General features: G+C 36.7%; 2 protein-coding genes across 2 annotated transcripts; both read right to left on the bottom strand.

The window, feature by feature from the left end:
* Nucleotides 1–110: 110 nt before the first annotated feature.
* stra6l (STRA6-like) lies at nt 111–9,235 on the bottom strand. The gene is made up of 18 exons (XM_035907713.2): nt 8,971–9,235; nt 8,483–8,549; nt 7,630–7,730; nt 6,945–7,075; nt 6,284–6,404; nt 6,016–6,061; nt 5,750–5,875; nt 5,013–5,086; nt 3,803–3,911; nt 3,521–3,674; nt 3,146–3,221; nt 2,929–3,010; nt 2,770–2,818; nt 2,394–2,511; nt 2,173–2,292; nt 1,590–1,753; nt 1,032–1,175; nt 111–915 (listed from the first exon to the last, which is right to left on the bottom strand). Exons 1-18 carry the CDS (start codon nt 8,994–8,996, stop codon nt 695–697), a joined length of 1,929 nt encoding a protein of 642 aa, XP_035763606.2. The 5' UTR covers nt 8,997–9,235; the 3' UTR covers nt 111–694.
* Nucleotides 9,236–9,565: 330 nt separating this feature from the next.
* Nucleotides 9,566–11,361, bottom strand: spink4 (serine peptidase inhibitor, Kazal type 4). The gene is made up of 4 exons (XM_006790833.3): nt 11,259–11,361; nt 10,671–10,702; nt 10,408–10,520; nt 9,566–9,711 (listed from the first exon to the last, which is right to left on the bottom strand). Exons 1-4 carry the CDS (start codon nt 11,308–11,310, stop codon nt 9,666–9,668), a joined length of 243 nt encoding a protein of 80 aa, XP_006790896.1. The 5' UTR covers nt 11,311–11,361; the 3' UTR covers nt 9,566–9,665.
* Between the last annotated feature and the right edge of the window lie 860 nt (nt 11,362–12,221).

Here is a 12,221-nt window from a genome sequence, read left to right as displayed (position 1 = left end):
ATTTCTGGTATCATTTTATTAATTTGTATTTTGATTTTATTTTCAGCTGACAACCTACACTGGCCTTTCTATATATGTACTACTATAAAAAAAATTGTATGAATGCTCACTATTAAACACAACCAGACATTTAAGGAAAAAGTAGTGTTTATTAGCAGTTAGATTTTATGCTGCCAAGACAAAATAAAAATAACAAGCACAATAGCTGTGTAGTGTAGGTCAAGTAACTGTATGGCCAGCTCCAACTCGAGATGTTATAGAGGTTGTGACAATATACAAAGGTTTGTTTATCCTTGCATTTATACATTTATATTTTTTTCATTTGCCTTCACAGCAGATGCTTTCATTCTGAGTCAGGGAAAGAGATGGCATGAACTCATGTTTGAATTCTTATGCCAAGTCTGAGTAAAAACTATGTATTTGTGAAAAACAATACACACATAAAACCCACAGACCCTAGGCCACAGAACTCAATTAAAAAGAAGTACATTCACTAACTAGCAAATTAGTGAAGTTGTTTTAAACTTATTTATGGCACTCTCAGCTGGTGACATAACAGGTAGTGAGATTAGGTTAGTCAGATGGCAGTGCTGAAAAACTTCCTTCTGCTTTATAGCAAGTCTCCATTAAAGGTCTTCGTCATTCATTGGATTCCAGCTTATATTTTTTTAAAGAACCGGAATCAAATGTGTTATTAACAGTCTTCTTCTGGTGACAATTTGATCTCTGGTGGCAGCTTTGACAATGCCTGTTGCCTCTGTGTTTGAGATGCCAAAATCCAAGCCTGCAGCACTGTGTCTGCTGGGGGAGATGATGAGGAGAGGTGGTGCTTTCTTAGCATGATCAGGGGAGGGTTCCTTAGTAATGTGTAAAGCAAAGCCCAACGCCTCCTGGCCCGACTGTTCACAGGGGGTTCTGAACAAATGGAAAGTGATAATAAAACAGAAGTTTGAGAAAGATTAGATGACAGAAAGGTCAAAGCAGTATAAAGGTGTCTATAAATGGAAGAGACACACAGACACACCACTGACCTGACACATTATTGTCGAATGTGGAGTAAGCAGATGAATTGTGTCTCTGCAGCGTACTTGACACCAGCATCTGACAGAAAGATACCAGGACTGGGTTGTTGTGATAATGGTCAGCAAAGATCATCCCAATCCATGTAGTGTAGCCTGGATAAAAGGGGAAATACAATTATCACTATTCAGAGATACAAATTCACACACCATCAGACAGGGTATTGCAGTAACATAAGAACAAATGAGCACAAAGCTGTCATTTTTACACGTTTTTTACATGTTTTATTGTGAAATAACATCTTTTTTTGTTGTTGTTGTTTTTTTTACTAGCTTTAATCAATATTTGACTGATACCAATATTTGCCTTGAGACAAAGTAACTTGTAATTCTCATTGAAATGCTGCCATCTCGTGGATGCATCTGAATGTGGTCTTCTGGACATCAAATAATATGAATGATAAAATTATTTTTTATTATTACTGCAGTATATTAAAAATACCAAAGAGTTTAGGTTTGGCTGTGATCTTTTTTTCTTAACTATATGTTTTTAGTCGAATCTAAGCTTACCAGCATCCATGTTCTCATACCCCCTCTGCATAATAGTTCGGTCTATGCGAGACACCAACCATGTTCCCACCACAATGCTTAAAAGAAGCCTCAGTATGCAGGTGCTCATCCCCATAACCACGTTGTAGAAAAAGAAGAAGTAGTTGAAGCAGTGAAATGCCTTCCTAAAAAGGGGGAAATTGTGATTTCAAGTTAATGTGCTTTGAGTTAAATCCTTGTGTCTTATCAATATTTGAAAAATAATTGTTAAGTGATGTTAGTATTGGAAATCAATATATATCTATTAACTATTAACTATAATTCTTTATGACTCTGGTGGTCATCTGGTTGCTTGTGAATATGCAAATCTCCTTTAAAAAGTGCCAATAATGCTTTCATACTACTTTAAATATTTTGTGTCTGCTATCTAATGAGCCACTTACTGAGTATGTGAGATTTACGAGAGATTTTTGGATTTTTAAAATGTGGGTTAGTGAAATTACATCAGCCTTTTGGCATTTTTCTACCACGACTAATTGCTGCCAAATGAAAGATCTGAGTGTTGGTGTGACTCAAGAACACACTTTATATGAGATACACCTACCTGTTGTTGAGGGCTAGAGGTTTCTCTTTGTCTGTGGCATCTATTTTGTTCTGAAGGAAGAAGATCTGAACCAAAATTATTTGAAGAATCACCAGGCTAATTACAATGCAGATGGTCAGACTAAAAGAGACACAGAAAAACATTAAAGGTCAGCCAGAGTGCACATTAATTTATATATGTAATCATAGCAACACAGTTATAGAAAGAAAAAACAGCCTTACAATATAGTTCCCAGTGTGGAGAGCATGCTAAGCACTTTCCCATTCATTATAGGAAGAACCACCACGTAAGCAATCAGCAAAGCAAACAGGAAGTAGACAAAATGGACAATCAGGTAGCCTAAAAAAAAAGCAGAAATAATTAACAACTGTAAAAATATTTTCCTTATAATAGCTGCCTGTATAATAAGTCAGACAGCTTTTCTGTGATTAATTTCAACTATTGGCATAGATTACATCTACATAGATTTGCATTTTGATGAAATCTATTGTATGAAAATGATTCTTAAGATTTGGTTCTCAAGTCCTAATACAGGATGTCCTATGTAGATCAGGCCAGTTGTCCTTGTTTTGAAAGTTTACGGTAAGAAAAGCTTACCCCACAGTGTGAAAGCGATTTGCCAGCCCGAGTATCTTGCAATGGAAGCCTGGTAAAATTCATGGCACAAACATTTTTGTGTACTTTGTTAAGAATGCAATAATTTAAAATCACTTCAGCTCTACAGTATGTGTGTTTGCATCCAAGTGTTTTGCTTACCACACTCGTAGCAGATCTAGGCTTATGAAACTTCTCAGGAAGAAAGACTTTCTGTCCTTTCCAGAGCCTCCTTAAGTGTTTCCTAATGCAAAAGTAAGCTCATTAAATTACAGACAAATTCAGATCTGTTTGTCTGCTTGCTGGTAGTAGAAATGGTAGTCTTGCTGTAAACTAAATATAGCTAACAGTCATTATACCCGTTTCTTAAATTTCTTACCTGTAACATGCCAAAACATGGAAGGTGTAGGCAACAGAGTTAAGACTGGCAAAGATGGTGGTGGCTAGCCAGGATTCTTAAATAAACAAACAAACATAAATGCAAACATGCATAACTTTATATTACTGTATATTACTTTGTATTCTTATAAATGGCAATGAGCATTGTGTTCCTAATATTTAACAAAAATATTATTTAATTTTCTAATACAGGTTTATTTGGTAATTCCTACTGGCAATATTAACTCTCAAAACAGCAGGAAATAAAATGTGTCTGATATCCACTTTACACATGATATGTGATATATTAATCACAGGGTTCATAAATGCCCCCCCCCCCCCCCCCCCCCTTTAAAAGTCTGAAGGAACAACTTACTCCTGGCCACGACGATAAATTCTTCCAGCCGTGGTACCATGTATCCCAGGGATTCTGTCTCGTTACATGCAGTAACCACATCTTTCAGTGTATTTTTCCAAGTTTCAATTTTGTCAAAAGTAGAACTACTGACACTGTAGTCTGCTAGTGTCATCTAAAGGAATGGAAAAGACAAATAAATATAGGAGTCCCCACAGAAGAAGCATAAATCATTTAAATAACACCAAACAAAGGGAATCAATTAGACGATTCAAGAAAATCATAAAATATACTTTTCCGTACCGTATATAGGCCTATTAGGGATATTACAACAGTGCCAATGATTCTGCTGGGAAACTTGAAGTAGGGGTCCCACTCATAAACTCTCCTTTGGAACCAGGTAAGTGGCATACTGCAACACAAAGATGGATTAAAAGTTTCAATTTGTCCTGTTCTTAGGTTCAATAGCAGCTGCAGCATTTTTTTAACAGCACTGAAAATTCTCTACAGAACTGTGGCACGTGTGATTTTCAATTAGCTGGATTGTTAACTCTCACATTTTTGATACTAAAACCTTTTGAAATGGCTTGAACACACCAGACTGGACTTTAAATCAGTCTGAAGCTCGGTTTCTATAAAATGCAATCATTAAAACTTAACATCCAATGTTGAGTCACATTTTATATTAGAATGAAACTAGGATGCCGTGAAGATTTGTAAAAATACATAAAAATTCAGGAAATCTCAAATATCTTTCCCTGCTTGGCTTCTCATGTCTTTGTCTAGTCTAACTCTAACCCTCTGAGAGTCTCTCAGTCTTGTTCTCTAAAACTTAAAGAATTATGAATTTGATCAACTGGTCCCTTAAAGAAATTGACACCCCATTGAGAAGCTTGGGCTCGGGAGAGCTTCTCAATTGTCCTGCAGAAGTTTGCTGATGGATACTTGATGGTCGGTTGCGTTGTGTGCCTGGTGACACTCTCGATGGAGGAGATTGAACGACATCTACCTATTCGGAACCATGATAACAGAGTTCTGGCTGATCAGACCTGGTTTATCGAAGAACAAAGGAAGAGGTTACAGCTGTTCAAAACCCCACAAGGCTGGCCGACATGACTGATGATGGGCAAGCCATGAGTACTCAGACTGTGTTTATTGAACACAATATGGATAAGATCTTGGAGAAGCTCACAGCTCTTCAGTGGGAATTGATAGACTTGGTGACCAGTAACTTATTAGACCAACTGCGAAACTGGAAGGCAGTTGTTCACAGTCTATGCAATGAGGGGGGATGTCTATTCTGTTCTCTACTTTGTTCTCAAACTGATCTCACTTTAGGAGCTCAGTATCAGTATGGGTGGAGTTCCTTTTTCTCCTCCATTGTTCTACCTCTCTGACCTGTCTTCCCCATGTGATTTCTGTGTAATGTCTGTACGGTAGGAAGGGTAAGATGGTGCTGGTTGCCGGCAGCCTTAAACCAATTTCATTCGTGTACATGAGTGGGTGTATTTACCTATGTCCGGGTGTCTTTCGCAGCAGTCTCTTAACATGCTGAACCTGGTGTCGCTCAGTTAGCTCTGCAGAGTCCTGGCAACAGATTCAGACGTTTATACTCAGACAAAATTCACTATATTCATAAAAAATTGTAACTTTCTAATCTATTATGAAATTTTTTTTATTAAGATAGCAACTGACATCGACTTCAACCAAGGCAGCTACTATCTGGGTAGTATTCATTTTATTATCTTTGTATTTTTAATGTATGAATTTTGTTTTCTTTGTTCTTTTTTTTTTTTTAAATGTAAGGAAGTTTGTACTGCAGGCTATTGTTGTTTGCCCTGAAGCCCATTTCAATAGAGAATACCTGACATAATTTTTTATTGTAATTATTTTTAGTAAAATGTGTATGTGTGTTGAAAATACAAACTACACTGGTAAGAATAATAGTTTGTGTGATGAGGTAATGAGACTTTTTGTCCATTTTTAACCAATAAATCATTAAGTTCAACTTGAAGACCTTGGTGAATGTAAATCTAATTTTAATGTAATGTTAACACATCCCCACTCTACACCCTTACAATGTTTTATCAGAATATAAAAAATATTTGAGCTATTGTGTTCACAGGCAGAATGGGGCACATGCACACAAACCTGCTACCAACAACATAATATTCTTGATGGCAGTAATGACGTTATGTTTTACACGTATTTAGTAGGAATCATCACAATCCATGTATTGGTATTTCTGACCTCTTGTTCCATGTGCAGGCGTATTCGAATAGCTTTGACCAGGATGTAAATAAATCGCCCGAAGAGGAAGATTAGGGAGAGCATACGGGGCCACTGGGAAATCACCTTCTGGTATTTACCCAGTATCTTTAAAACCATAAACACAGACAATCATAAATGCACTAGGCAACTTTATAGCTAAATGTTCAGCAGAGTTGAATGTTTTTAATTAACATGGGTCGAATATTATGAAAGCTTGATGGACGGTACATTGCTGGGTTTCTTACCTTACCACTGGGACAAGTGACTGTTTCCCAGGCTGTAATTCCTATCCTACAACATAAAAACACAAATATGTAATACGGTTTTTAATAAAATTAAATCACCCACACATCAACCAGTTAATCCATCTATTTAATCTCCAACTTTTTTATTATATTTTGTGTTTTTAGTTCCTTTTTTAAATTAACCATTAGTTTATTTTTGTTTTAGTTTTTGAGAAGCTTTAAATGATGTTGTAAAACATGCATACATAGACTATGTCTGAATATTTACCAAAATAGAGAGTAGAGTATTCCCAGCACTGCCCCTGTCATTCTGAATGGTGTGGACAGACAGGCAAAGAAAGGCAAATACACCAAGCCCACTTCTAAAGCTCCAATCAGGTACACAAAAGCTGAGGATAACAGTCAGAACAGTGTATCTGTCAACACAATTCTTGGAAACTCTACAGTAAAAAAGTAAGAGGATAATTTGCGCAACATCTCTAAAATTAGAAATATCCTGTCTCAGAGTGATGCTGAAAAACTAGTTCATGCATTTATTACTTCCAGGCTGGACTACTGCAATTCATTATTATCAGGATGTCCCAAAAACTCACTGAAAAGCCTTCAGCTAATCCAAAATGCTGCAGCAAGAGTACTGACAGGGACTAGAAAGAGAGAGCATATTTCTCCTGTTTTGGCTTCCCTTCATTGGCTTCCTGTTAAATCCAGAATTGAATTCAAAACCCTGCTCCTCACATACAAGGTCTTAAATAATCAGGCCCTATCTTATCTTAATGACCTTGTAGTACCACATCACCCTATTAGAGCACTTCGCTCTCGCTCTGCAGGCCTACTTGTTGTTCTCTGTATCTATGAAGCGCCTTGAGACGACTTTTGTTGTGATTTGGCGCTATATAAATAAAATTGAATTAAATTGAATAACAACGTACCTCTGGCCCAGGATGGAACAGTGAACGGGACGTAGTTTTCAGAGAACAGGAGCAAGACGCTGCTTGATACGGCCCCAAAAGCAAAGCCATAAGACCAACGATTGCTGAGGCTGCCTACAGTATCCAAAGGGCTGAGGCACAATGATTAATAGAAAAACAACCATAAGTACAGAAAAAGCCATAGTGATGCTGTAGTCATACATTACAGACACAAGTAAATGATTCTTAAAGGATGTCAGTGAAACTTAGTAGGGGATAACCCAAAAAGTTGATTCTGGTCATCTGGACGTAGCGTTTTCAGTAGGACAACGGTTTCGTCACCCATCCAAGTGACTTCCTTGGTCTCAGCTGAATGCAGGTTTCCCCGACATTATAAACAGTGGTTCTGCATAATGACTGAAACTAACACTACTGACAAACAACGGGCGGACGAGTAATTGTTCCCATTGTTCCTCAGTGGTGCTGGTTTCAGTCATGAGAGGGAGAGTGACGAAAACTTTCTCCCACTGAAAACGAAGAACAAAATCTACTTTCTGAGAATTCCTTACCTAGATGATTACGTAATTCATTAATTTTTACACTAATACATTAGTTTAAAACTACAAACTTATGACTGATATTGTATAATAAAAGATAAGACACTGACTTGAGGACCCATCTGTTGTTACTACTCCTGTCGACTTACACAACTATAGCAAAACGTCGATCTAGGAATGGCAGTCTGTCGTCGATGGCCAGCCTCTGGGCTCGTTTCTGAAGGAATGACAGCACCCCTGCAATCAACACCTGGATGAAAAGATATCACATCATAAATACTATAATAAATAATAATGTCACGTTCGCAACTGTGTGAACAAGGAAATAGGGTGAGCATATGGATCTCTTATAAAGGCTTTATTTGATCCTTATATATTGCTGCACCAGTCAGTGCTGCTCACTTATTGTGGCAGCAGTTTTTTTGTATGTTGCTATGCTGTTACCCTGCATTCCCAGTAGCACTGCGCTATTGCTACTCATAATCCTTGGTTACACAATACTATGCAAAAGTTTAGAGTCACCCCAGACTTTCTTTTATTTTTTTAATGTTGTCTTCAGTAAAAGTGACTAAAGTTACCATTCAAAGTTAGAGTGCTAAGTTTTCTGTTGTGAGCACACACAACACTTATTCATTTCTTGAGTTAGGTGACAGTTTTTGGCTTGTATTTCTGGCCACTGTTGGGTGGAATAGTAAATATAATATATTTTTTTGATAACGTAGTAATTTAACACATTACTTGCGTTACAAATGTTTTTCAATTCTCTACAAAAAAAGTTAGTAATAAAAAAAACACCCCACCACGGATAATAGACATCTTTTGAATAAAACAGGCCTGGCTGAAATTAAGTTGGGACACTACATACTTGAGTTGTTCAAATACAAAACAAATTTCAATTATTAAGGGAATTTCTGAAACTCTGCATTATTAATATGGTCTTAATATAGGCAGTGTTGTAGTTGACCATGTCTAAGATGCAGTTTTAATGAATGAATAGCTTACTGCTGGTATGAGTGAAAGATGCAAGATTAAAGACACTCTTTGGTGACAATCCTCATCCGGGGAGACCCTGGAGAAACAACGGTACTATGAACACAATGTAACATAATGCACTGTAACACATGACAAATTAAGGAACACCTAGTTTGTTCCCCTTTGTTCTGCTGAGTACAAATTAATTTGATAGACTAAAAAGACACCAACAGGACAGAGCCTATTTAAACTAAAGTGCTGATCTGAGTGGAACAAGCCTTGCAAAACCTTACCAAAGCTTTACTTACTAAATCAGATAGAGATAAAAGAGCATTTAATAAAAAGGGTTCATAGTGCACTGATAAAGTCAGTTCAAGTTCTGTCCCTGTGTCTTTGTTTCAAACTCCTAGAATCAGTTTGTAAACTCGAACTGCGCCAACAATATACAGCTGATTATAGCAAAGTAAAGATCTGTAATGTAACACATTTAACATTTAGTGTTTAAAGTTTGTACTCACTCATGTTCCAGCAAGTTTCGAATCATCTTTCAATAAGTTGGTTCATTACTGTCCAGAAAGCTTTGTTTCTGCTGTGCTGTAAAGATAAAGCAGGCTGTGGAGTGATCCCACTTCTCCTTTTCCTGGTTTTAGTCATGTGACTAATATGAAGTTGACCTTTGACCTCAGGACTCAACACTTTTATAACTCTGCTGTTTTACTGTCCTCTGTGTTTTTTCTTTTTTCGTTTGCTCTCGTTCTTTGTCTGTCCAGTCCTTCCTCTTTCTGTCACTCTTTCTGCCACACACATACACTATCGACCACTGTGTTACTCAGTGAAAGGAGTGTAAACAGTCAGCTCACCCAGTTAGATAACCAAGTGTTCATTCACCTTGTGTCTTGACTTTACAAAGGAATGTTACACTGATTCCTGTCTCTAAATAACAAATCTCTCTCTTTTCTTCCCCATGTTCTATTCAGCATTGTCTTCAGGGAAACATTTGTTTAGTGCCTTTAGTTATTTGATCTTTCGTCTGTTTCACCCTCCTTATTATTGTCTGCTTTGGTGAAATGTGAATTTGGTGGATAACAAAAGAAAATACCCCAAGCACACTGTTGAATGATATTTATTGATTGCGGTAAGTATTTAAAACAGTTGGAATCATTTCACTTGATTCTGATTGGGCCCTTGACAGTGACATCACCAGGTGTGGAGGTCAGCAGCTCTGCTCTTTGACAATCATAATGTCCATCTTCGTTGATCTGATAAGAAAATAATAACGACATGACTGGGATGATTTATGTCAGATACCTTTTAGTTTAACATATGATAAAGATTGAAAATGAGGTCATGTTAACCACAGGTCACATTTCATCTGTGAACAGAGATAAAATGTGTCAGGAGTTACTGGGTCATGAACAGACAGAAAGAGGGAGAAACAGAGACAGAGATCTTTTTTAAAAGAATGACATCATCCTAAAATAGCATTACTTTCCTGTAGCTAAACCTGTCTGTCATTTGAGGAAGATTTAAGCCTATATAAGCCAAGATCATGTTTTATTTTATTCATTATCTGATAATAAAAAAAAAAAAACCCTGTAAGGATTTTATCTTATCTTAATCCTATCTTCTATAGTTTTGTCAGTATTTTTTTGGCAATATTGAATAAGAGCATTGCTGCTAAATTACCTGTTCAAATGTAGAACTTTATAATTTCCCATGACATAACTATTACTTTCCTAAAAAATCACTAACATCTACATGCTTATTACTGTAAAAGTGAATCAAGACTGAACTGGAAAGCTTCATTATTTGAATCATGAAGCAATTATTTGTCTAATTTTTAATTTTTTACAAACAGAGGGATGTGCAAGTATTATATCCTCCTCAATGCAGGCTTGGGTGATGTTGAAGCAATGTGTGAATACTGGGAGTGTAGAGCAGCTGTGTGTACTCACTGTCTCTGGGCACACAGCTGACACTCATTTGCATAAGTGTTTCCATCGCTGCCACATACAGGAGAGAGGTTCAAAGGACACGCCACAATCTCTGCCGTGTCAGGACAAGTAGGCTGGCAGAAAGGTAAACATTTGTCATTTATATTCTATAATAGATACAATAATACTAACAACATTTCAGCAACAAAGTTGTAGCTTCAGTTAAAACAAATCCAATCTCCGAAAGTACTCAAATATAAAGTTTCTATTTAAAAATATGTCACCTTTCTCATGAGTCCAGACCTCTCTTCTGCACCTTAAAAAAGCCCAAAGAAAACTTTAAAAAAATTATATTAAAAATAGTTCATATAATAGTCAAGAAATAAAGAAAGGCCAAAAAAATAATTTGGCCTTCAAAGAAGTACCTACACTGAACTGTGCACTAGAATGAGAAACTACTACTACTGTATTGTTAATATGTAAAATGTTCACTAAGTGTATGAGTGCATAGAATTTAATAACTAAAGTAAAACTGACACACCTGACATAACAGCCCCATATTGCAAAATGCGTATGCATATGTAACTAAGTATTCTGTATTTCCTATTTATAATGAAGTCAACTTAATTATACTTTACAGATATTTTTTTCTGTGACATTTGACTGTTGTTTTTGGTGATCAGTGTTGAAGTGCATAAACCCTTCAACTCAGTGTTGTAAAACAAAACTTCATTATGTCAGTGTGCTTCTACAACTGCAGCTGCTCCCCAAACTAACTAACCCCGATCTAACACAAATATAATTTCATTTAAAAGTACCCCACATACAGAAGAATGATTGTTTGTTTAGAATAGAGGGCTTTTCTTTGTTACCTGCAGTCACACAGATGAGCAGAAGTCCCAGAAAAACAACTCTCCCGATCATGATGTTGGTGGATGAATAACTGACAGGAACCCGTGAGTATGCTTCTCTTTTTAAAGGCAAATAAAATGTGTGTGTGGTGGGTGTGTATACGTGTGTGGGAACACAGCAGATGAAAATGGACACACAGACGCATGAAATCTCTAGAAACTTAGTCACCAGCACACATTAACCCACACACCCAAACATAAACTGATCTTTTGTTCATCCAGTAGCTACAAACTTCCATGTGACAAGCCCACCCTTTTTTTCTTTTTTTAATCTAGCACACAGATACTGTGAAAGCAAAGTCAAAGTAATCACATCATGAGCCTTTTTTTTTGAAAATGTATGAATTTATTAATGTAAAGAATAACTATACACAATGGGTAACAACCACAAACGGCCATAATACTTAAAAATGTAAACAAATAATAATATTGAGCATGAGAAGAGAAAAATCCCTACCTTAGTACTGTCTCGCTCTTTCGTTAACTTGCTACTATCTCTGCTTTTGACTATTTCACTCATTTCTCGCGATCACATGTAAGCCTATTCTCTATTTCAAGTTTCAAACAAATCCTTTTATGCAGTGGATTAACTTTGTTTTGTCTGTATTCCAGTGCAGAGATTTGTTTTTACATGTCTCTTTTGCCATGATTTCCACTTTAAAATAGTTGAAATAAAAGACTATACTAAACCTATAAAGTGCTCAAATTTAAAACAGGGGTTTGGTGGGATGGGGATCAGACCCTTGGTGTTGGTAACAGAGTCAGCCCCAGAGCAGTTATCCCCGAGATATTGGAACCCCCTTCCAAGATTCCGCATGAAACAGAGCACCTGTTATCACCTTAAAGCCTGGATTGGACTTCTGAACTATAAAGCATTACAAGCAAAAATATTAATTGACATGGTCCTCGATTTTAGCCTGGCTT

Source organism: Neolamprologus brichardi, chromosome 6, assembly GCF_056152115.1.
Source record: "Neolamprologus brichardi isolate AB-2024 chromosome 6, ASM5615211v1, whole genome shotgun sequence".
NCBI classification, from domain to species: domain Eukaryota; kingdom Metazoa; phylum Chordata; class Actinopteri; order Cichliformes; family Cichlidae; genus Neolamprologus; species Neolamprologus brichardi.
Note: the sequence above shows the minus strand (reverse complement) of the source record. Positions and strands in the feature narration are given on the sequence as shown.